General features: G+C 35.5%; 3 protein-coding genes across 12 annotated transcripts; 2 read left to right on the top strand and 1 right to left on the bottom strand.

Annotated features, from left to right (window-relative positions):
• Window positions 1-770: 770 nt before the first annotated feature.
• Window positions 771-9,863, top strand: pkd2l1 (polycystic kidney disease 2-like 1). The gene is made up of 15 exons (XM_051916313.1): window positions 771-1,155; window positions 1,739-1,852; window positions 2,538-2,665; window positions 3,140-3,393; window positions 3,486-3,710; window positions 4,047-4,275; window positions 4,436-4,606; window positions 5,579-5,760; window positions 5,871-5,991; window positions 6,085-6,183; window positions 6,327-6,448; window positions 6,543-6,660; window positions 6,802-6,893; window positions 7,578-7,716; window positions 7,814-9,863. The coding sequence occupies exons 1-15, from the start codon at window positions 825-827 to the stop codon at window positions 7,982-7,984; spliced, it is 2,496 nt and encodes an 831-aa protein (XP_051772273.1). The 5' UTR covers window positions 771-824; the 3' UTR covers window positions 7,985-9,863.
• Window positions 8,884-16,741, bottom strand: tial1 (TIA1 cytotoxic granule-associated RNA binding protein-like 1). 8 transcript variants are annotated; one of them, XM_051916319.1, is made up of 12 exons: window positions 16,580-16,741; window positions 15,453-15,549; window positions 14,985-15,083; window positions 14,787-14,841; window positions 14,592-14,679; window positions 13,019-13,094; window positions 12,594-12,702; window positions 11,993-12,088; window positions 11,809-11,893; window positions 10,652-10,775; window positions 10,319-10,458; window positions 8,884-10,219 (listed from the first exon to the last, which is right to left on the bottom strand). In XM_051916319.1, exons 1-12 carry the CDS (start codon window positions 16,606-16,608, stop codon window positions 10,105-10,107), a joined length of 1,113 nt encoding a protein of 370 aa, XP_051772279.1. In that variant the 5' UTR covers window positions 16,609-16,741; the 3' UTR covers window positions 8,884-10,104. The 8 variants fall into 8 exon arrangements, with proteins under 8 accessions (XP_051772279.1, XP_051772278.1, XP_051772280.1 ...); XM_051916318.1 differs by having other exon boundaries at window positions 14,985-15,137; XM_051916320.1 differs by lacking the exons at window positions 15,453-15,549; window positions 16,580-16,741 and adding an exon at window positions 13,820-13,889 and having other exon boundaries at window positions 14,985-15,136.
• Window positions 16,696-24,573, top strand: bag3 (BCL2 associated athanogene 3). 3 transcript variants are annotated; one of them, XM_051916315.1, is made up of 5 exons: window positions 16,696-16,831; window positions 16,945-17,032; window positions 20,756-21,064; window positions 21,948-22,241; window positions 22,624-24,573. In XM_051916315.1, exons 3-5 carry the CDS (start codon window positions 20,777-20,779, stop codon window positions 23,314-23,316), a joined length of 1,275 nt encoding a protein of 424 aa, XP_051772275.1. In that variant the 5' UTR covers window positions 16,696-16,831; window positions 16,945-17,032; window positions 20,756-20,776; the 3' UTR covers window positions 23,317-24,573. The 3 variants fall into 3 exon arrangements, with proteins under 3 accessions (XP_051772275.1, XP_051772276.1, XP_051772274.1); XM_051916316.1 differs by lacking the exons at window positions 16,696-16,831; window positions 16,945-17,032 and adding an exon at window positions 17,620-17,988 and having other exon boundaries at window positions 20,787-21,064; XM_051916314.1 differs by lacking the exons at window positions 16,696-16,831; window positions 16,945-17,032 and adding an exon at window positions 17,626-17,988.
• Window positions 24,574-25,244: the final 671 nt, after the last annotated feature.

Below are 25,244 nucleotides of genomic sequence, written 5' to 3' on the forward strand. Positions count from 1 at the left end.
AGGGCTTCTGGATTCTACGTAAGAACGCTGACTCAGAGAGCTCTCAGATTTCATCAAAAATATCTTAATTTGTGTTCCGAAGATGAATGAAGGACTTACGGGTGTGGAATGACATGAGGGTGAGTAATTAATGACAGAATTTTCATTTTTGTGTTAACTAACCCTTTAATAAATGGGCTATGCCGATTTTGGGGGGAAAAAATCTCTCTTTGCTTGCAATGAACGAATGTTTAAAAATAGTACTTTATCTTCTTTATCTTTATATGCAGTGTTCTTTACCACATTTGTTGGTTGTTACATTATTTAAGCTTATTTTAGGCTGCTTTGAAACAACCTTTCAATTTGCTTTACAAATAAATTTTAATTTAATTTTAATTTTCAAAAATGTATGATGTATCTTAAATTCTAATACACCAATGCTGAGTAAAGTAAATATTAAAACAGAATAGACACTGTAATCTTAATACGAATTAAACATTTGTTTTAGATGTATGATGACAACTAATAGTTTAATTGTGATAAAAATTTAATTACTATTTCTGTACATCTTTATTATGAAAATATTGATCCCTTTTTCAGCGGGTCTAAAACAATGTGACGCAAATTCACATTAGCTGTGCATTGTCAATGACGCTGTTCTAGAATCTCTAGCTGATGTCTCAGTTTCCTTAATGGCAGAATTGTGTTTTTAATGGATGTGTGAACAAAAGACAAGCCCCTCCTTTCACAGAACCACTGCCCTGCTCTATTTGAGAGGACTCAAGGAGAAAGGTATAAATACAAGTCGAACCTATCCTCAGGCACAAGCTTCACTTGAGCATTTCATGATAAATCCATCTACCTTAACCTCTCAATTTACTACGATGCAACACCTCAATAACCGGGCAGAAAATCAGCTGGGCAGTACAGTAGCGTGTGAGCTGGATAACTTTGGGAAAGGAGCCTGGGTGAATCAGGCCTACAGTGGCTCTCCTGCACCCATCAGACGCCCCATCAGCACCATCTACGACCCTCAGCCCATGTTTCACAGTTCTTTGGAGAACATGAACCAACTGAATCTGCCTAATCCCTATTTGGCTGAGGATAAAGTGCGAACCCACCCCACTGAGGAGAAGAAGTCTGGATGCTGCTCCTTTTTCTTGAAAGCCATCAAAGGTAAGGGAGGATCCATGCATCTTTATATTTTCCATGATATGATTATTCTAGATTTACTTTAGCACTGTTAGCTTTTATTTATTAATATTATTATTATTATATTATTATTATTCCATGTTTACTATTCAGTTATTATTATTATTATTCCATTTGTTTGAGTGTTGCTAATATTGTTTTCATAATTTATTATGAATGCAATAAAATACATATTTGTATTTAATATACACTAAAAAATGCTGGGTTAAAAACAACCCAACTGAAAATGGACAAACCCGGCGACTGGGTTGTTTTAACCCAGCGTTTGGTTTAAATGTTTGCCCAACCTGCTGGGCAGTTTTATTTAACTCAACTATTGTTTAAAAATGACTATATGGCTGGCTTAAAATGAACCCAAAATAGGTTTTTAACTCATCATTTTTTAGAGTGTCGAAATATTTTTAATATATTCAGTTGTAAAATTTTAAATTACTTTTTTTAAAACTTGCAATAATAATTAAATAATAAATACATCACTATTTTAAGTTAATAAAAAATAAATGTAAGTAAATAAATATATATAAAAGTGTTTGTTTCGGTTTGGTAGGACTGTGGGGAACAGCTCTAAGAAAAGACACAAAGGAGAATCCTGAGCTCAATGTCAAAGCAAATCTCAAAGAACTGCTCATCTACATTGTTTTCCTAGTGGATTTGTGTCTGTGTAAGTATTAGGTCGGTTGTTTAATATATTTATCCCTGTCTCTCTGTCTGCATGTAGTATTTTTACCTGTTAGGACCACCTGGCGGAGTTTGAAACCACTATATGGATTAATTGATAATGGATAAATATAGCGCTGTAGCTGTGAATATTAAGTGTCATAAATACATCCATTAAAACATTAGCATGTGTAAATGTAAAACTCTCAAAATGTCATTAGCTTGCTCTTTTCTCTTTTTGATTGTACTGGCTGTATTCCAAACTAATCCCATGGTTTTCAATTATATTGGGCTCCATTATGATCAGAGATGTGTATCAGCCTAAGTGCTTGTTATAAAATGTCCACTGCTCCCGTGTTACAACACAGCATTGTCCAGGGGAAAATTAGGCCTGAAAGGAACACAAGCGGTACCCTGCTGTCTTTTACTGATAAGAGCTCAGGTCAGGCAATTGAGGCTTTGTCTGTGCTGGAGTCACATTGTTCAAAGAGGGCTATTTGTGTGTGCTCAAACAAATAACCCTCCCCTCATCTGTGGCCGCAGCTTTCATGACGTGAGCACTGCTAATGGATGAAACTTGAATGAATTGATGTCCTTTATCTGTGTGGAGGGTGAATGCTGTAGCACGTCTGTGCAAAGTTCAATAAGTGATGTGAATGTCGACTGATAATAATCATGTTCTCGTGCAGTGACCTATGGCATGACCAGCAGCGCCACCTACTATTATACAAAAGCTATGACCGATCTATTTGTGAACTTACCGGGTGGCAGCGGAATCAGCTTTTCCTCCATTGGCAGCGTGAATGATGTCTGGACGGTGAGTTTTCGTGGCTTTTCTATAGTGAAAAATAAGGGTTTAGGTGTATTTAAGTAGGCCTGTTACATCATTTTAATAATAAACATTATTTTCCTGGTGATTTTTTAAAGTACATTAAATAAAGTTAATAAGGAAACATAAATTCCAAGTTTTGGATGTTGCTGTTATATAATTTTCATGTTTTATTATAAAGTATACTTTATTAAATGTTTGCCTTTGCCTGGCTCTACATTCACTTATACTGTTAGCTTTTAGCTAAAACGTTTTTGCTAATATGGTTTATTTGATTTTTAATATTTTTATTTAAACAATTTTAATATTTTAAAATACTGTTAACTGTTTATATAATATTAATTATTTAGGCCTATTGTAGTTTTAAGTACGTTTATTTAGTGTTAACATCATAATAAATGTTTGTTATATTCATGGGACAAATCCAGTAGTCTTACTATGATTTTTCTTGAATCTTTGCAGTACATGGAGGGCCCATTACTTGACAGCCTGTACTGGACTAAGTGGTATAATGATGAGCCTCTTCAGAACGAAAATCAGTCCTTTATTTACTATGAGAATTTGTTGTTAGGAGTCCCCCGTATTCGACAGCTCAAAGTGAAGAGCAACTCCTGCAAGGTGCACAAAGACTTTCAGCAGGAGATCTCCGAGTGTTTTGATGTGTACAAAGACAAGAAGGAGGATGACAGCATGTTTGGACTGATCAACGGAACAGCGTGAGTGACATTTATGATTGGCAACAGTTGTATTTCTCTCTTCAAGGGTTGAAATGTGTTTATTTATTAAATATAATCTCATTTTTCTTCAGCTGGCAGTACCACTCAGAAAAGGAGATCAAAGGGTCAAGTCACTGGGGGTTACTGACCACATACAGCGGAGCAGGATATTACCAAGACCTGGCAAAGACCAAAGAAGAGAGTACTGCTATTCTGAAGGACCTCAAAGACAACCTGTGGCTTGATCGTGGAACTCGAGTTCTTTTCATTGACTTCACGGCATACAATGCCAACATCAATCTCTTCTGTGTTGTAAGGTACTTGACCTAAACAAAGATCATATATAAACATTAATTTAAAATGTTTTGCATTTGCATGTCCAAAATTAGTGAAATTAGTTAGTGAATAAAATAAATTCTCTACATCTGTTATTTAACATAAGCTGTCCTTTTCAATGTACAAGACAGACAAAAAAGGCCCTATTCCTGATTACATAGGTTCATTTTAATTATGTATTTATATAAACAATAAATATGAAACATATAAAATAATTAAATATAAAATGTTAATATAGAATAAACAATCTGGTGTCATTTTGTTATTGCATTATATTATTTATAAAACAATAAATAATAGTTTTCTTCTTTCTTCAGACTGGTGGTTGAATTTCCAGCTACCGGTGGAGCAATTCCATCCTACCAGATCCGCACTGTAAAGCTGATTCGTTACGTCACCACCTGGGATTTCTTCATCATCGGCTGCGAGATACTGTTCTGTGTCTTCATACTCTATTACATTGTGGAGGAGATTCTGGAATTCCGAATCCACAAACTGTCCCATTTCAACAGCATCTGGAACATTCTAGATTTAGTGGTGATACTGGTAGGAGAAAATCAGATCATATCAGTATCAGATATCACTTTATATCAAACATATTTGAAAGATTTTATTTATAGCTATAATAATAAAAAATCATCATATAATTTGGCAAATATTACTTGACAAGAGTAAACTCTAATAGTAATAGTGCTCTTTTTAACAGCTTGCTGTGGTGGCGATAATCTTCAGTGCCTTTCGGACCATCAAAGTGGATGAGTTACTTGGAAACCTTCTGAAACAACCTGACATCTATGCTGATTTTGAATTTCTTGCATTTTGGCAAACCCAGTACAACAATATGAATGCAGTAAATTTGTTTTTTGCTTGGATTAAGGTAATTTTTTTATTACTAAGTTTTTAAAATAACATACTGAGAAATCTAGTCACACTTTATATTTGATGTCTTTAACTACCTTAAATGTTAATGCACTTATTGTTTGTGTTGTATTGTAAACCACTTTAGCTGCTATTGAGGTGGGATACGCGTAACACTGTGTCTACACCAAAAGCAAACAGAACCCATTATAATCAGTGATGCTGTCTACACTGGATGCGGCGCGACAACAAATTACAGACAGTAAACTGATGCCCCGTTCTATTTCTGATGTACTGCTCATGCTACTTCTGTTCTGACACAAAGAACAAATGGATTTGCAATGGTCACTTTGTCTCGTCCAGTCAGTGTAGACAGCCTCACGGCGCAGCGTGACGCAACGGTGTAGACACGGTATTAGGTTAGTCAAGTCAAGTCACATTTATTTATATAGCGCTTTATACAATACAGATTGTTTTAAAGCAGCTTTACAATGTTAAACAGGAAAATAAGGATTCATTGATGCAAAAAGAATTAAATTCTGCTTTAAATCAGTTCTAAAAAGACAGTAGTAAACAGTCATTATTCAGCTGAAATCAATTCAGTGATTCATTTGGGTTCAATAACTATAAACTACATAATTTATGAAATAAGCTCAATTTGGCTATAAAGCAGTTCTGCAGATCCAGTTAAGTTGAGTTCTCATCCAATAGGTAAATCAATATTGCTGAATATTAAGAGACAGGTTTGGGAAGGGAAGGGTCAACAGTGTAATTATAGATATATTTAAAGAAATTAATTACAGCTGTAATTACAAGCAGGTATTTTTTAAATATAAGTACAATGTAAAAACATATAGGCTATGTACACAGTAAGTGCATTGTATTAAATGATTAATTTAAATGTTAGTACGTAGTAGTTAAAGACATTTTAACTAAAAAATTATTTTATATTAAATGACCCATTTTGATATGATGGCTTCAATGTCTGCAGATCTTCAAGTACATCAGTTTCAATAAGACGATGACCCAGCTTACGTCAACCCTGGCTCGGTGTGCATTAGACATCTTTGGATTTGCCATTATGTTCTTCATTGTGTTCTTTGCATATGCTCAGTTGGGTTACCTGCTCTTTGGAATGGAAGTAGAAACATTCAGCACATTTAACAAGTGCATGTAAGAATTTCTGATAAAACTATAAAATTTCTGATAAAATAAAAAATTGATGCATTAAAAAACCTTTATGGAAAATGTAATTTTTTTTCCTGTTTTTCTCCACTCTGCAGTTTCACACAGTTTCGAATCATCCTTGGAGACTTCAATTATGACGCCATTGACAGGGCAAACAGAGTACTTGGACCAATATACTTTTTCTCCTATGTGTTCTTTGTCTTCTTTGTGTTACTGGTAAGTTCTTCAGACATATATAATTTGCTTAATTGTTTGTTCTAAATCATAATTGGCTCTTTCTCAAATAACATGATGAATTGTTATTAACAGAACATGTTTCTGGCCATCATCAATGACACATACTCTGAAGTGAAGTCAGAACTCGCTTCTCAGAAAGATGAGTTCCAGATTTCAGATCTCATCAAACAGGTAAGTCATTCTAGAGCATACAGTGGATATGTCTGCAAATCTATTACATTTATGTTTGGAAAAATGTGTAACCACCACGAAAACCAACGCTGTTGTGTTTGCATTGTTTACATACATGTGGGGAAATTATACTTTAATTTCAGAGTTATGCAAAGACCTTCATGAAACTGAAACTTAAAAAGGAAAAGATCTCTGATGTTCAGAAAGCCCTGGATGGAGGCTCGAGTGAGCTGGAGTTCAAAGATTTCAGGGATGCTTTGAAAGGGTAAGTCTCAGGTGAAACACAAACACATTCATGTATAGTAGCAGCAATGATGCAGAGGAATTCATGTATTGTGTTTGTGTGTCCCACATGTCAGAATGGGTCATGCTGACCATGAGATATCAGCAGCTTTCTCCAGATTTGACCAAGATGGGAACCAGACTTTGGACAAGCAGGAGCAGGAGAAAATGAAACAAGAGCTGGAGGAAAAAAGGGTGTGTTTTATTTATTTCATTTTTTTTTTTTTTTTTTTTTTGCATGGGTTGGTTTGGCTTTAAGTTAATGTTTCTAAGATGGATCTCCATGGAGACATTAATCTGATATGGAGTCTCTGTTTTTCTTATATTTTCAATTAGGATGCACTCAATGCAGAGCTTCGTAATCTTGAAAACAGTGTTGAACCCACAGAGGACCACAGAAACAAAGTTCCTCTGGAGGACTTTCAGAGGTTTGTGTACAGAATCATTGTGTCTCAGACTCTTAGTATCAGCAGTAAAACCTGATGTTCAGTGTTATTTTAGTATGATTTATATTCTGTATTGTATTTATTAATATTTTGGTAAAAAATTATATTAAGGTCTAATTTTTTAACATTAATGCATTAACAATAATCAATATATTTGTATAGCATTTATTAACCTTTTTAATGGTAGTTAATAGAAATATTCATGTTCATGTTAGTTCACAATGCATTAATTAATGCTAACAGATACAACTTTTGATCTTAAAATGTATTAGTAAATGCTGAGATTAAAATAATTAATAAATGCTGTTCATTGTTAGTTCATGTTAACTAATTTTGTTACTAATGTTAAATGAAACCTTATTGTAAAAGCGTTACCAATATTTTGAATTCTTTTTTTTTTTTTTTTAAGTTTAATTTTTGTTTTGGCAATTTAATATGCTTTTGTCATTTTTGTCATTTTTATTGTATTGTTTTATTTTTTGTTATATTATTATATTTAGTATTTTTATTTCATTTCTAATTATATTTATCTTTAAATTATTTTTATTTCAATTTTAGTCATTTAATACTTCAAATTCAATGTATTTCAGTTAGTTACCAAAGCAACATTTCTCATTTTTGTTCTAGTTTTTTTAAGCACAAGTTATTGTTGTTTTTCTATTCCAGGCTTGTTCACAAAGTTGCTCAGCTTGAAAATGCTGTGACCACTATAATGTCCAAACTGGATGCTGTTATGGAGAAAATGAGACTTCAGACATTCAACACAGAAAACAGAGACATGGATAAGCAGACGGCTAGAGATGATGTGAGTTTTTAGTTATATTGAACTTATGACATCATACTTAAAATTATTTAAAATATATTATGGAAGATATGTAAACCATACTGCTGTATTTTGACAGGAATCAAGACCGGCTTCAGGAGGGAATATTCAGGTAAACCTGGAAAGAGTCTTAGCTCAGGGACCACCATCCTGGTCATTAGGTGGTCCGATGGGGAATATGAGGAATCGTTTGCACCCAGATGTAGGATGGCCAGTCGTCTCCGAGAACAGTAGTTCTGCACGCCACTGATTCATCAAAACCTGAGTTTAAAACTGACTAATATATATAAGCTTAACCTAAGCCCGGTCTGTGGATATAGACTCAGAATGTGACCGTAAAGAGGAAGGTATTACTGTAGAATAGATGTAGCACTCTGTTACCAATGGCACAGAAATCTGCTTGTGTCTCTTCTCCATACTGACTGTTTAACATGTGCAGTTACTGTGGCATTTATAGGAGGGAATAAGAGGTGATATGATTGTCAGTCTGATTATATTTGTCTTTAAGGCTTGATTAATGTTTCAGCACAGTGTAATTAATGTATTGTGGTGTGTTAAATACATTCCCTCTAGTTTCTGGGAATTTTTCAACTATATCAAGCCACAAACTATTCTTCTGACCTTCCTCCCTGTTGAAGAACTTTCATGATTACTATTAGTTCTTGTGAAACAACTTCTGTACAAATAAGATAAGTGGGAATTATTAATTAAACCCTGCATAATGTAATCTCAAAACGTTATTTCCAATTATATATGGAAACTTCACTGAGCTAAAATTAGTGAGAAGAGTCGATGCATTTGACAAATTATGAAAACAGTCAAAGTTCAATGTGTATTATTAGTTTATGGAACATTATTATATACTTTGAGGCATTTTCCTTAATCTCCTTCTTTACTTTGATATGAACTTCTTGTAAATGTTGTATTTTATAGTGAGAAGCATATCAGTGTATACTCAAACTACTTTAGTTTATACACTAATGTTGAAACAATATTGCTAGTATATACAAAAAGATATTTATATATTTATCTTTCTCTTCTTTTCTGATTCAAATAAATTAAAATTGCAAAACAAATGGTTTCATCATTTACTATGTTAAACCAGACCATACATTTGTTTGTTTGTTTTTTTAAAAAGAAAAAAAAAAATTCTTGTCCAATGGTTCATTTATTGAGACTCATTTAGACTAAAAAGAAAACTTGAAATGCTAAATTGTATTCAAACATTTCTGCCTTTTACATTCAATGCTTTGAGCAACCTCAATATTATGGTTTGAAACATGCAATTCCTTAACATCCCCAAGGGAAAAAAAAAAAAAAAAAAAAAAAAAATCCAAACCTTATCTCTGGCTACTCAAAAATGGCACGCATATTTGTTAAAACAGCAAAAGGACAAATTTACAGTAGGCTCTAAAATAAATCATACAGCTCTCTACGAGGGTCTCAAAGTGTTCAACTGAAATTTGTGTGGGACTGAGCAAAAATTAAGGCTTGCTTGTAACTGTCAGTCACACATGTAACGTTTGTCTAACATACGCTGCATTAGTTCTGCAAAAGTCTGTCAAGTAGAGCGCATGCTTTGAAACCCTTATTCCAGGCCAAGATATCAAAAGATATTTACAGGTATGGCCATCATGACCCTTTCTCCATAGTGAATGGGAGAGATTTCACTGTCTGTAAATTGGAGTAAAAAGATACACTATACACACCGTATCAAAGAGCTCTAGAATCGGAGGAGAACAAGGGAGCTAATGTGGATTAAATATACACCACTGCACATAGAAATTCATTTACACGTCAACATTTACAAGACACAGGTTCAATGAACCCCCAAAAAGTGCCTTTACTTACATTTGTTTGCCAAGTCAGAATGCAGAATGAAAGTTTTTTTGTTGCCATTTGTTGTGTTTTTGTACAAAATTCAAAGTCCATACTGCAATGAACAAGCAAACGCATGATCAGTTTAGGAAGAGAGAAAAAAAATGAAAATACTTAGTTCAAAAAACCATTTACACCACGGGTTTTCTGCAATGTACCTGTGAAGTTCCTGAAGCTGGGATTTAAGGGAAAATCAGCAGTTTTCCTCAAGATATGCAGTAAAAAAAAAAATGGTGGGGATACAAGAGATATACATCTCGAATTCCACTAAAACAGGAACAAATCTCGTGAATTAATTCAGATTTCCATTAAAGGCGCTCATCTCAATTGCCTCTAATCTAAATTTGCATCTTTACAATAAAGCGATTCCTGCTTCAGATCCAAAGCTTGTAGGGAAAAGATGATGTGCACCTATTAGTTTTTAGCTACCCTCCCTGTGAGAGCAGGATGTATTGAAGTGAGAGGCGTGTGTAATGGAGAACGAAGGTCAGATTACTGTGTCTGGTACCCGGCCATGCCAAAGTTAGCCTGGTTCATCACTGGGCCAGGCTGAGCCTGAGAGGGTTGCGTCCCAAAGCCTCCCACCCAGGCAGGAGACTGTGATTGTCTAGAGCAAAGAACAACAAAAAGTGGCTGTAAACATTTTCAAGTTCCTACATAGGTAAAACATGATACACTACACATACAGAAATACATGAAAACTTACTCTACACCAAATCCTTGCTGATTCCATGTTTGTCCATACATTCCATAGGATGGTACTTGCCAGCCATTCGTCATGTACTGACCATATTGTTGAGGATTGCCGTACATTTGGTTCCAATGTCCCCACTGACCGTACTCCATCTGTGAATGAAGCATCAAGAACTTTTTTTAAACTTGACTTTTCTACTGTTAGGACACTGAAGATGAAAATCACATGCTGGCCTGATTCAAACAATGTCACAATAGCTCAACACTATGGGATAGATTTAATACCACATTAAAATGAGATTAAGATTAATAATTCTACTAATAAAGCGAATTCACAAGCACTTACGGGTTGGACATTTTTGGCCATGTCAGGTGATTCTTTGCCCCAGTAGCACTTCACAACATGACCTTCGATGGTGGTACCATTCACTGAGACGATGGCATGAGCAGCACTTTCATGAGAGGAGAACCTGACAAAAAAAGATACTGGTGAATGAAGAAATGTGAAGAGCAAAGCAAATCTATGGTTTACAATAAAATCAGAAGGACTGCCTTTGTCACCATGTGGCTAATTAAATCTTGATATTGCCTTTAATAATAACAAATATATAATAGAAATAATATAAATATATTAGAAACATTGCCATTACATATATAATAAATTATACATGCAAATAAATTATGTGTTTAGAATCGCTAAGATTTTGTTTTTGAAAAGGCTGCCTTTATTTGATCAAAGATTAAATAAAAACAGTAATACTGTGAAATACAATTCAAAATAACATTTGTGAACATTTTAAAATAATTAATTTGTAAAAAAAAATTTATTCCTGTGATAGCGAAGCTGAAATATGCTGTTCTCAAAACCTTTCTTATCAATGTTCAAAACAGCTGTGCCGCTTAATATTTTGTGTGAAAACAGTGATGCTTTTTTTGGGATTCTTTGATGAATAGAAAGTTTAAAAAAAAAAAAAAAAAAAAAACTGCATTTATTTGAAATAGAAATCTTTTGTAACATCATAAATGACACTCTCAAAAAACAATCTTACTGACCCCAAACTTTTGAATTGTAGTGTATAAAAATTTGCATTTTTATTTCTTTTAAAGCCTTAGATGTGTAACGAGGTTGCCCGATTCTTTTTTGCATTAGTTTACGTTGCCCCCTTTTGGGAAATCAGTGTAATATTATGATGACATTTGGACTTTTTTTTGATAATGGTATTTTGCTGGCTTGGCAGATTAAGAGAAGTTGTCAATCCATATCACCCATATCCTTTTTTTGTGAAAAGAGTAAAAACGAGCATTGATTTCATTTCAGCAATTTTGGGCACCATTTAGTTGCAGCCCCAACCACTACAATAAGCAACCATTAATGTCTTACATATTCATTATAATTATAGGTGCTTCTACAATATTTTATATTACACATAGACTGTTCACATCATAAACCATCTAAATAGATGGCAACTAAAAACATCAGAGGAATAGTTCCTTGAATGATACCTGATAAAAGAATAACCCTTCTCTGGAAAAACTCTGATCTCCATTATCTGTCCGAAAGGAGAAAACGTCTGTCGCATAAGGTGTTCTGTTTGAAAAGAGCAGTGTGAGTCACATCACAAAGCACTAAGAGCGAGCATGCATACTAATACTCAGAACGGGCGAGTAAAATGGCAAATGCACATACCTGTAAGACCTGACTGAATGCCACCGCAGTACACTGTGCAGTTCTGAGGACTCGACTGGTTTACCACCTCATCAAACCTCAGCTGCTTGGAGCTGTCTGGAATTTTCCCCAATTACAGTCACATTAAATTAGCTCAACTCAAGGACAGTTAGCAAACCAAAGACAGACAAAGTGGATTAGGGCTGCATGATTAAGCAGACGATTAGAAAAACAACATTGAAATCACGCTTGAACGATTTGGCTTAGTGCGATTATGAAATAGGCTGCGATTATTTTTTTTATGCGCGGCTTGTCAATGAAGTATATCATGTTTAATCAATCAAAGCGTTTCAATCTTCTGTTTTTTCAGCTACAGCGATAGTATGATGCACATAGGGATTTCCTGGAACGACACGTGTTATCTACTTCGGCGGCAGGGCATATTTGCAGTTTCTGCGTGAGAGGGCCCTCTGGCTTTCAGATGGAGAAGCATTTACTACTGATCATGGAGCCGTACAGCTCTGACAAGCTACGCATTAAATAATTGCAGCCTTTGCCAAATTGTGAGTGATTTAATTGCAATTAATTGTGCAGCCCTAGAGTGGATTAAGATCAAGCTTACTATCTTGCACACTCTTGGGGGCGGGTGGTTTCCGAGTTGCCCAGTTAGTCCGGATTTGCCGTCCACCAAGCCACTGACCCCCCATGTGTACTATAGCATTCTCAGCATCCTAAAAGAGAAGAAACAACAGATTTAACAAACACATGTAAACTTAAAGCACAACAAAAAACATAACCTCTTAGAAGCACTACTAGTCTTTCAATAGTTCATATTTATAATTAGGAGCTTCCCACATAAATGTGCTAGTTTGCTTTTAAGTACTATTATTAAACTGACTAAAAACTTACACTCAAACAGCAAATTCAACTCTAACAGTAGGACTCATTCCAGTAGACTGAATATCTGTAATACTACATCTATAATATGAATTGTAGTAAACAGAAATAGAATAACCTTCACTCTGTGTTCCTGTACTGGAGCCTTACCAGTTTGTTATAGAAGGACACAAATCCATACCCCTTTGATTTCCCTGTTGTCATATCCTTCACCACTCGTGCATCCCTGAAAGAAAAACGGAAAAACGGAAAAGTCAGTCCATTGAAGGCTTGCTAGAAGAACTAAAAAAGAAAGGAACCACACACACATTGCACTGTACTGACACTGTAACAATATCCTAAGTTATTCTAACAAAACTTTACACTAATAACTGCATATTCTCTTAATTACTGGTACTTAAAAAAAATACATAAAATAAAAAACAAGAACAAAGTCATGCAACCTACACTACTGCATGTTTAAAAGCTCCTGCAAAGATTGCAACTTTTCTTAGACATCTCCTGTGACACAACATAGTGATCCAATCTTCATCTTAATCACTAGTACTTAATCTCTTATATATGTAAAAGTCATCAATGTCATTACCATGCATTCCTAGTTTGAACTGCTGTCTCTAATTCTACTCAAGAGTACATAGAAATATCAAAAGAGAAAAAAGGAATTAAACGGCATACATGGCCTGTTAACAGATTTCTTTATTTTTCCTGGTCAATTCTTTACCACCAATATGGAGTTTGGGAAGCTGCAAATTTCGAGAAATTAACATTTTCAGAATTTGAGGAGAATCAAACTATCAACACAACTAGGAAAACCATCATAAAACAATTTTACAAGCAAATATTCATGAATTATCTGAGGATTGTTAAAAGTCTACACTACGTCAGCGTTAATAGAAAAATATTGCAGTATACAAATATAAAAAGCAAAGAGTAAATAGAAAAAAAATCTACATCTGAGTTCCCAGAGTGCACAGTTCCTTGCTGTTAGCCTTCAAGCTCCTGTCCAATCCTATGAGCATTTCTGTAAAATAACCAGAGCTCTATTAACTGACACTCAGAGCTAAAGGAGACTCTGAAAATTTTGCAGAGTAGCAGTGCATAATGTTGATTTTTTTTGTGTGTTGACAACTAAAAATTTAATTTTTAGGTAAATCAAAACTACTTACCAATTTCGGAAAAGCAGTGGAGTGATGAAAAATTTTAAGGTGCACAACAGATCGATCTGGGTACACAATATTGACTATACTGCCTTGTGCTTGCTGATCATAACTGATTATGGGACTATTCAATTTATCAATGCAAATACTACCTTTAAACCAAAATTATAGTCTCTAAAACACTATGACATCCTGTTCTCAACTGCTTTGATAAACAATTGTATAAATGTAGGTGTTTTATATAAAGGAGAAACAAAGATTTCATTTCTGACAGAACTGGGACTAGATGTGGCAACTAATCCTGGCACAAATGACAAATGTAAAGTAAATGCATATTTTTGCATCAATTTACTCCCAAAATGAGTAGATATGTTAATAACCAAAGGTAACCAAATTAAAAATAAATAAATCTATGAAACTGTTTGCATGGTTTTAGGAAAACAGGGGTTAAAAAAAAATTATATAGAGAGGTCATCTGGCTCAAAGTAACAACACACCACCACTCGACATTATTCAGACAAAAGCATAACATAATCCACAAAAGGGTGTGACTTCATGGAACTTACGAGATTTTCCCAAAGGGTGCAAATGCAGCTCTGATGTCATCAGTTGTGATCTCAGGGCTCAAATCTCCCACAAAAACATGAAAGTGATCTGCAGAAAAAAGACATTTAACAAACAGTTACATTTAAGAATTAAAAAAAAAACTAAAAAAAAAAAAAAAAAAAACTAAACCACAATTGATATAAAAGACAACTTACTAGATGTATCTTTCTTCTGACTGCTAGGAGTAGTCGCCCAATTTACCTTGACTTCCTGTCATTAGAAATACACTTGTTGAAGGCATTACCTTTGATAACATGATATTCAGGGTGCAACGCTTCACAAAAAACAAACAAACCATCAAACCACCCAAATCTTGTTACGCTTGTCTAATGAAACAATGCCACAAGATGTACCTTTCCCAAAATCTTCCTTCCATTCATGGCGGCTAAAGCAGCTGCAGCGTCTCTGTGTTCAAAGAACTCCACAAAGCAATACGGATCATTGCTTGTATGCTGCAAAACAGAAAATCCAATAGAAGAGTTCACCTTCCTGCTGCTATCGGATTGCTGAGAAGAAAAGCCAGGAAAATATATTATTGCAAAATCATGGGTATTGGGTGGAAGACTCTGTTTAATATTTTCTAATTAACATCATTTTGGTTTGATTTTAAAAACTAAAAAAAAATTTAAGAAATTATGTTTAGCTTGTTCTAGGATCATTTTAAAGCAAATTTATTCCACATATTTTCATAAATGTAGAGTTTGGCAGGCGTTTCCACACAAACCCATTTACACTCACAAACTCATCATGATGAGCTCAAATTCAGAACATTTCAGGAAACATTTAAAAAAAAAAAAGTGTAATTTGTGATGAATGTTTACCTCTGTTATCATTTTACAACTTTTACATGGCCCAATCTGAGTAAATAACTGAAGGATCAAGTTCTCCGTTACATCTCTTGAAAGATTCCCCACGTAGCTGAAAATGCAGATAAAGGATACATTAAATAAAAAGATAATTATGGAACAGTAATTATAGTTTGCCCCCTTATAATTTAGCAATTTTTAAAACTATTTTTTAAAAACATTTGCATGTTAAAAAAAAAAAAAAAAAAAAAAAGAACATGATACAGTGATAAGAGTCCTCCTGTGGTTTTCAAAATCAAACTAGAAAACGAATTATGATAAAATAATTCAAAAGTATATTTTAGAGTCCATATATCTATGAAACTAAAAATACACATTTCTTCTTGCAGAGATACAACACCCATGTGTTGTGCAAGCAAAAAATGATGTTCGGTTATATATGTATATTTAAAGATGAGCCAGGTATAGATGTGACAGCCACTTTGTGCATGAGTATGACATCAGGATGGGAACACACATTTACCCTCATAACAGAACTACTGAAACGATGTATTACAGTTAATCATCCAGTTAAATCAGGAGGAGAGATTTTTTTTTTTATCTGACAGTGTAGTACCAATACCAAACACAAAATCCACACTTCTAGAAAATATATCAGGCCTGAGATTAGATTAGGCCTTTACTAAACCAACAGACAATGACATACTCGTTCAAACACACAGATACCGATCATTGTGGTTTATTAATTTACATATTAAACCCATATACTCTAACTGAGAAAATACAGTTCACATTTAGCTATGTTATTTGCATGAGCCTTGGATTTAATTATTTTTGATGTTTAGCCAATTCGACTACTTAGCCGCTAGCTTAGCTTAAGCAAGCTACAGCTAAATATGTTTCCCACGCTCGCCGGATGAAGATAAAAACTTTTCGTTCTTTCTACTGTATGAAATGTGAGCGATAGTAACTGACTGCACCCCTGTCGATATTAAGCAGTGCTTACTAAAAGCCCTTGATGTCAAAAACGTTTGTAGGACGTCGTTTTGTAGGTAGCTGTTAGCTAGAAGTGTGTCAGTGGTGCTAAGGATTGAGCGGTTATTCACTGAGCACTGACAGGGTTTGTGTTTTCAGCTACTTACAGGGTTTTTGGGTGGCTCTCGTCTTCCATTCTTGGATGCCGGAAGGAGTGCTAACAAAACTTGTTTTCAGTTTCTGAAATGTGGCTTATTTTTAGGATGAACAATACTGGACTGGTGTTACTTTCAATCTTGAGTAGAAAATGGCGGAACCCGGGTAGTCAGGAAGACAGTCACTGCGCATGTGCAGAAGCAGGACGATTGATCAGACAGGAAAGGGGAGCTTGATAAAATCGCCGTGCTTGTATGCAGCAGGTGTCAATATATCATGCATCACAGATTTTTAATTGGTTATGTGACTTTGAATGTTATGTATTTGTATATTTTCATTTAGCCTAATCTTTCGTGTCTTTTTACTGGTTTTCTAGTGACCACTTGTTAGAGCTTCAATGAATGCCTGAGGTCTTTGGCAAAAAAGTTACAAATTAGGCAGGACAACAGACGCACTGACACCAGGTAACATTTTTAATTAGTGATTTTTCAGAAATGTTATGTTTTAAAAAACAAGAAAACGTCTGAGAATGCCATCACCAAATTCGATTCTCAGTCCAAAACTTTAACTGAACATTACCCCTAGTGAAAGAAACAGTATTGTCCTTTGGAAAATTGTCTGTGTGTTTTATGATTTAAAAAAAAAAAAAAAAAAAAATGCTGCAATGTATTCTTTATATATTCAAGGGTGCACGAGGGCCTAAATAATTTAAAATATCAAATATTTAATTAATAGATTTACAAAACACTTAAAGCTGCACAACATGTTGAAACTGCTATAACTGTCCTAGTATTTTACATTATTTTAAGGTTATTATATTTTATCTATATAAATAATCAAGAGATTAGATGGCCTTCTCTTTACATCCCAAATCATTTAGCATTATGTGATCGATGACAAATGGGAAGAAGAGTAGAAATTAGTATAGATCAGACAGATTTTTTTTTTTTTTAAGCATTACTGTCTGTCTTTAGAAATGAACGCTAAAAAGGCAACAGGTGTTCTCTGTCCAGTAAACCTGAGGGGGAGGCGAGCGATTAAAGTGTCGGAGCAGATCTGTGTCTGGGCGGTCAGGGGGTCATTTTTGGTCACACACGTGGGCGTCACAGTGAACCCTTAGCTAGAACTTTCTCGGTAGTCTTCGGAGGGACCTTGGTGCTTCCAGAAACCCATCCCCATTTACAGTACGTCATCAAACGGACCCTTTAAAGCGTCTGTAGCGGCTGTAATGGCACAATATTCGGGAGCGAAGCAATATCAGAGTATGAAAACACTGTCTCCAGTCGAAACGATGGCAACTAACGATCCTCTACCACCTGGGTGGGAGATCAAAATTGACCCGCAGACAGGTTGGCCGTTTTTTGTGGATCATAACAATCGCACAACGACGTGGAATGATCCGAGGCATGACACGAAAAAGGTAAGACAGATCTTGATTTTGCTTTTGGAAGTTGCGCTGTCAAACGTGATCGGTTTTCAGGCGATTTAAAAATGCAGATCTAGATATGGCGCGTTTAATAGATTACTTTGGGTTATGGCATTTTAGAGGGTGTTTCATCGAAAAAGACAATTTTGTTGAGTGCGTAGGCTACGATCCCACACAGTACATCCAAATCATACTTGAGCAGACACTGACTGTCTAGGGTAGAGCAAGCCACGCACTTGATATATTTGCTTTAGTTCGCGCGTGAATCGCAGTCACCTCTGTTAAAATAGCGCTTCGCGTGCGTTCGAACGGCTTGACTGAATATGCACGGGCGAAATATATTAGTGTGATGATCTCAGCTGAAGTGATTAGTGTGTGACGCACTGCAGTCATATGTGAGAGTGTTAGAACGACTCCACAATGTTTATTTAAAGCCTCGAGAACTACGCACACTGCGCTTGTTCTCCACATCCCTGGAACTGAACAGCATAACACGTCCCTTAAAGTTTCCCTTACATGGGATTTGAGAAAGATCCACCCACTCAAGGATTCTGTCATTCCCAATGAATGGGCTTGAAAGTTACACACTGGAAGTGTCAAACTGTTCTGGAAGTAAAAAACAAATGTGTGGGGGGGGGGACACGAGGGCTTGCCAGTTGGCATCTTTCATTAGATAGATCAACACTTGTCCGAAGTTAGTGTCACCAAGAATCTACTGGAAAGACACAGCTGTCAGGAGATAAACTAGGCGCTACTCCTGGCGTCCATGTCGAAAAAAGCAGAGGACGTGAGGTCATATGCTAACTAGCCATTATTCTGTCTGTTTAGCATCTTGGTTTTGAATCAGTTTTGTAAAACTACATAACTCTCCTAATTTCATAACATTATAAAACTTAAGTCAGGAGTTTTAACCTTTTTCAGGCCCAGGAGTCCAAGAGAGTGTTGAATTTTAAGCTTGGCCTATAACAACATGGGTATATTGCCATGTTAATGTTTTTCCATGTTTTGTTTTGATATTTACAGTGCAAAAACTTGTAGTTGTAAATTACATTTTAATTTGGGGTGGACAATAAAACATTTAGCTAAACGTCAGCATCTGAACTTTATCATTTGGTATTTTTGGTTGACAACCCTTTTTGTTTTCCAGAGGAAAAATAGACTAAGTTGCGGTCGCATTAGCAAAATTTCAATGGAATTTCACAGACAAAAATGGTCCATTGAAAATTGTCAGTAGTGTAGCAATGTATAAAGCACAGCTCACACAGAAGTCACCTTCAAACCAAGCAGATTTCTGTTGCCCAACACAGCAAATTTCCTTGACCAACTTGAACACAAGCTTGGGAATTTGTTTCGCCCTCATGCAATACTCCCAAACACGTAGAATCCAATTGAAATGACTGGATTTCGTCGCAGATGATGAGCAGCAGTATAGTAACTGTGACCGCCCTTTCATTTAGCAATGATTGTCCTCCTGTTAAAAACCCTGTCTAAAAGTATGTTTACTGGCTGTTCTGCTGCTTCAAAATCAGAATAGGTGTTTCATGATGATTTGTTAAAGATTTTATCTTGTTTGATGTTTGTTGTGTCTGTGCACCTCTGATTTACATTGATGAGTAAGGGAGGCCCTCCCCCTCACAAAGAGTATTTTAAGACACAGTGTCAACAGCACAGGAACCCATTGAAAAATGCTGCCTAGAGTGAGTCATGGCATTAGAATCGACAGCATACTGGGTATATCCTGTAAGCCAATGCAGTCGCTTAACAGTTGCTGTGTACAGTTTTTACCCACTCATGTTTCATGTTTGATCCTGGACTGCCTTGTCAATGAGCGAGGGCGGACTGACCTTTTCATGTCAAACTGATGAGAGAAAACGCGAGCTGCGTTAGAGCCGAGCTTTACATTTATGTACTGGATTGAAGCAGTGACTGAGCCCACTAGCAAGTTGATTGGTTGGCCGCAGTAACATAATAAATAATATAATTTTACATTAGACAGATTTACAATGGGTGGAATTTGCACATGACTGAGTATGACAAGTCGTAAAAGTCTACAACTTGACGGTGATGTGAAGCTAATAGGAAAAATTTAGCAGGTATAAAACACTGTTAATCACATCACATAATGTGTCATATGTCTATGTCATATGTCTAATACAAGAGTGACTTTGAGTTCAGAAAATGTGTATAATCATAACTAATAACATTAAGAAAATACTGGAGTTTGCATATAAGACGTTGTGCTTGATAGCAAAGCTCTTCTTTTGTTTGTCAATGTTTAACTCCCTAAAGTTTGTCTCCATTGTGGCTGTGGTGTATATGATCTAGGTACTAATTGTGCAAAGTTATTTCACAAAAAAACATCTACATAGCATTATATCTGGCTTGTTTTTAATATTTTTGGCCATAGCAAAGTCATTGCAAGTTAAAATATATTGTCATGCTGCTTGTAATGGCATTTGTTAATAGTTGGGGCTTATTCAATAACCCAGTCAGCCACATGCTTTCGTTATTTGCCTTCTCCTGCAAAACAATTTGGCGTATAGCTACTAAATACTTCAGCAGAGATGGAAGGAAGGAAGAGCATCATCAGAAGTAATGTTGTTGATCAGACTTATGTTTACCAGAGTATATTGCATTACTGGCATTATGGTGTTAAATTTCTCATCATTGCATGAGGATACAACCATTATGAATACAAACACTAAGTTAATTTTGAATAGTCTTTTCAATTGCTTACTTATTTATTTACTTATTTTTTCAGATTTTTTCAAATGGCCCCTCTATGTCCTCAGAGTCTCCTCAGGACATGCACAAAACCTTTATTCAAGAGATGAGGCAACCAATGCTACGCCAGGGCTACATCCCCATCCCAGTCTCCCATGAAAACACCGAACCCAGGCTGCAGCAGTATCCGAGTTTCTCCTACTTCCATCCAGCAGTGCAGCAAAACTTGAGAACAGATGGACGTACACCTTCCCCGACCCCAACAGCACACTGTCGGCCTAGATCTCCAGTGCAGGCTCCATCAGAGGCATGTTTGTCTTGCTCTCCTGCTTCACATGGGCCTGAGGTAAGCCCATTAGACTCTATTAGACACGGCAGTTTCTGTCAGACTTTGGATTCATTGTGAAAGGTTCACATTAATTTACTGACTATGCTTCGGAAGGATTTTCACTTGTAAGTTTTCCTTGGTGCCCTGTATTTTCTTGCTAAATTTTAAAAATGTTATAGTTTTATAGGTTTCTGAAAATGAACACTTGCTAAATGTGGCAATATAAACGCATTATTGCTGATTCATATATTCTGCTTGTATTTAATGTGGCACTTCACGTTGGTATGTCAACCCTTGCCCAAGTCAATGCAATATTTTAAATATTTTGTTTTTTTTATACTGTATTTGTTATTTTTTTAATAAATAGTTTATATATATTTATATTTATTTATTTATTTATTTATTTTTTGCTTTTTAAAAAGTATCCTAGACATTTTGTCTTTATTTGCTCTGCATTTCTGCCTTTATTTTCAAAAATGTATTACAACAGTAATATTGTGCAACATTATTGAAATTTAAAATAACTGTTTTCTTTTTTGATACATTTTCAAATTTAATTAATTTTTCTGATAGCAAAGCTGTTGGTACTTAAACCTTTCTTATTAATATCAATGTTGAACACAGTTGTGCTGCTTAATGTTTTTGTGGAAACTAAGGCATATTTTTTTCATGATTCTTTGATGAACAAAACAAACAATTGATTTGAAATGTATATATTTTTTGTAACATGATACATGTCTTTACTGTCACTTTTGATCAATTTAATGCATCCTTGCTGAATATAAGTATTAATTTCATTAAAAAATATATTCTATTGACCCCAAACTTTTCAACAGTAGTGTATATTGTAAAGGTAGTATTAGCTATTTCCAAAATCAAACTGTATTTTCATTTTCACTAGGTTCATCAAACACAGGGGACACACCAACAAATGAGTGGCCTTCATCAACAGCCCCGACCCAGCAATACAGGTCTCCGGTCGGGCTACATCCCAATTCCGGTGATCCATGAGGGTGTAGGGGGGGCCTTACAATCCCAGCCTAGCCAAAGTTCTCATCCCACACGAGAAAAAATCCCAATCTACCGTGAACAAGTGCCCATTCAGATTCAACAGAACCGCGCTGCCAGTCCCATCCCAGTCCCCTTAAGGGCCCAGTCACCAGTCATGTCTCAGATCATGGGAGAGAGACCCCAGGTATGTGTGTTTTTAGAAGGTTATTAGGTCTTTTCTGGCATAAGCTCAAGCCATTAATGTTCATTTATGTAATATTGGCCTGTTTTCACAGATAGGGCTTTGATTAATCCAGGATTAGGCCTTAGTTCACTTAGGACATTTTAGTAGCTTTTATAAACATGCCTTAGAAAGAAACCTTACTGGTGTGCATCTTGACAGAATTTTTTTTTAAAGATATGTCAGTGCCAGTTGCTTTCAGTTGAAACAGCACAAACATGAATTTTAGTCTGGGACTTTAGGCTTAAGCCTTTGCTGTGAAACCAGGGATTGAGTGTTATCATTACTAAAGTGTTCAGAAGTAATATATGAAATTAAACGAAAGTAAATATGTTAACATTGCCAGATCCAGCAACATATTGGACATGCAGCAATACCACCTAAAGCTGAACAACCAGTTGAAGAAATTGTCAGAGCGCCACCTGCATTTGAGATTCCCATTCAGAGAGTGAATGATGTTCCTCAGCAAATACATCATCAGCCAGTACAGCAACAACAACAACAGCAACCTACACAAACACCTCAGCCAAAAGCACAACAACCTGTACCACAGTCACCGCAGGTATCAGAGACATCCAATATTACCATACAATTTCCTCCAGCACCAGAACCCCAGGAAACCGTTGCCCCTCAAACACCTCAAGACATCCCACCTCCACAAGTCCAGCCTGAGGAGACTTTGGAACAAGATCTGAGTCACCCAGGACTGATCAAAGTGCAACAGATATTGGAACGTGTGGAGAAACTGGCACAGGAAGTGAAATGTTTCGATGGGAAGAAGAATGATAAAAGATACTTGGTCCTGGAGGAGATGTTGACCAAAGAACTGCTGGCTCTGGACTCGGTAGACCCTGAAGGTCGCCCAGATGTGCGTCAGGCTCGGAGGGATGGTGTCCGCAGAGTTCAGACCATTCTAGATGAACTGGAGGTGTTTGGAGAGCAGTTGGAAGGGCTGGCTGGTGACACATACCCCGAGGCGAAAGGGGAGCAGAGTATGATTTACCAAGCAAACACAGAGAAGGTCAAGGAGATTTCATAATCACACAAATTTGAGAAGAACACTAATCAAATCCCCATTCTTGTTTTTACTTGCACAATTATTATTAGTTGCATGCACAAATAATTGAAGTTTTCTGTTGGAAATGATCTAATGTGATTTGTTTACTGAGTGCAATCGTGTGCTGTTATGTGATGCTGCTGTTGTCAAATCTGCACCATGCCAGTGTCTTATAGCAAAAGACATAGCGGTGACAAGTTTTATTCAAAAACATACACGAAAATGAGGCCTTGAACCAGAAGAAAGTATTTTAACGTCCAATAAGTATCTTTTGTACAATGTGGAATGAATGTTAAAATGCTTTTGAATATTCCTCAAGAACACACGTTTTTTGAAGTGGACTATCACAGTGAAAAACTTTGAATTGATTTGTAACATTTTTCATGTGTTGACTAAAATAGAAGAAATGTATACATTTTAATTATTAAAGCATTCATTTTGGTTTTGGATTCTGGGAAGGTTTTGTGTATATATACATATATACACTGTGTGTGTATCTATGTGTGTATATAAATATATATATATATATATATATATATATATATATTAAAATAATGCCTTTTAATATTAACGATAAAGGAGAATAATTGATTGTTGAGAGTGAGCTTTGCTGACAAAATTCCCTGAGATGGTTTGAATGCTTGTCAGTATTGTTATTTGTTGAATGACCGTGATACAAATAATGCTATATTTTTATTCTATTTTTCTGTGCCAAAATGAACATTTCCAGTAGTTAGAATGTTCTTCTTAAAAATGTTAAATTTAACAAACATTAAAAATTCTCACTGAATATGGTCGCCTTATGATTAAGGAATGGTTTGTTAAAGCAGTCAGGGTCAGTCCAAAGTTGTGGTGATTCAACTCGAGGTACCAAAATAATTCTGTTTTATCAACATTGTGCCCTTGAGCAAGGCAACTTAATCACAACTTGCTTGAAATGGACTTGAAATGAGTGTACCAAATATTACTTTGTATAATGTGTCAGCTCAATTCAGTTTAAAACGGAGTGCTGTATGTCTCACAATACTGTTGTGAGCCTTTTTTATCTCAATGACCTGTTACTGATTCTGATATCGTAATAACACTGCGAACAAAACTGGTTTTGACAAGTCTGTTTTGTGAAATAGTATGCAATGTTCAGTGTTCACAGCTTGGAAATTTGCAGTTTGTTAAAATGTCGACATGATATGGTCACATAAGCATGACTGCAAATAAAAATAATAAAGCAATTTGCTTACATTAAGTTGTATGGCTTTTAATTTACAGCCACAGTTTAAAAAAAGATGTATGCTGTGTTCAAAAACTGTGTATGAAATGCTAAGGAACAAACATGATAACTACTGCATGGACCATCCAGTGGCTTATTAAGTATTATTTTTGTACAGTGTTTGGAGTATTTTAGGGTAAAATTATAGTATCATGCTCACTAAGACTGGACTTTGTCAGCATAAAATGTATAAAAATGAATGAAACATAATGTAATCTCATCTGAGTTTGGTAAGGAAAAGGATTATATGATAAACATCAAAATTACAAACAAGTTATGAATTACTAGTTATAATAAAGAGGTCTAGCTAAACATGTAGGTCAACCAAAACCACAGTGATTAATAAGGTTAAGCTATTAAGATTAGAAAAGTCAAGAAATGAGTCAGCAGTAAAGAGTCCTTTTAGGAAAATTTGCAGAATAAAACTAGTTTATTGAAAACTAGAGTGAGGCCACAGCATTATGTAATCAATTGGGGATAATATTACATCTAGATAGCATTTTATTTCCTCTTAGGATGGGCTTCAAAGACTATAATGTACAAAGGAGTTACTGAGTGACGCCTACTGCCAACTACAGCTTTACAAACCAGACAGCGAACAACACTTCTCTGACCACTGATTACTCCTGCATCTCTCCAGTCA

The sequence above is a fragment of the Ctenopharyngodon idella genome, chromosome 13 (assembly GCF_019924925.1).
Source record: "Ctenopharyngodon idella isolate HZGC_01 chromosome 13, HZGC01, whole genome shotgun sequence".
In the NCBI taxonomy this organism is placed as follows: Eukaryota; Metazoa; Chordata; class Actinopteri; order Cypriniformes; family Xenocyprididae; genus Ctenopharyngodon; species Ctenopharyngodon idella.

Coding starts and splice junctions, on each gene's coding strand:
- pkd2l1 (XM_051916313.1), top strand. CDS start 825: ATGATAAATCCATCTACCTTAACCTCTCAATTTACTACGATGCAACAC. Junction 4,607..5,578: donor TGTTTTTTGCTTGGATTAAG/GTAATTTTTTTA, acceptor CAATGTCTGCAG/ATCTTCAAGTACATCAGTTT. Junction 7,717..7,813: donor AGCAGACGGCTAGAGATGAT/GTGAGTTTTTAG, acceptor GTATTTTGACAG/GAATCAAGACCGGCTTCAGG.
- tial1 (XM_051916318.1), bottom strand. CDS start 16,608: ATGGAAGACGAGAGCCACCCAAAAACCCT. Junction 15,550..16,579: donor GAGAGCCACCCAAAAACCCT/GTAAGTAGCTGA, acceptor CTGCATTTTCAG/CTACGTGGGGAATCTTTCAA. Junction 11,894..11,992: donor CATTCAGTCAGGTCTTACAG/GTATGTGCATTT, acceptor CTTTTCAAACAG/AACACCTTATGCGACAGACG.
- bag3 (XM_051916314.1), top strand. CDS start 17,797: ATGGCACAATATTCGGGAGCGAAGCAATATCAGAGTATGAAAACACTG. Junction 17,989..20,755: donor CGAGGCATGACACGAAAAAG/GTAAGACAGATC, acceptor TTATTTTTTCAG/ATTTTTTCAAATGGCCCCTC. Junction 21,065..21,947: donor CTGCTTCACATGGGCCTGAG/GTAAGCCCATTA, acceptor CATTTTCACTAG/GTTCATCAAACACAGGGGAC.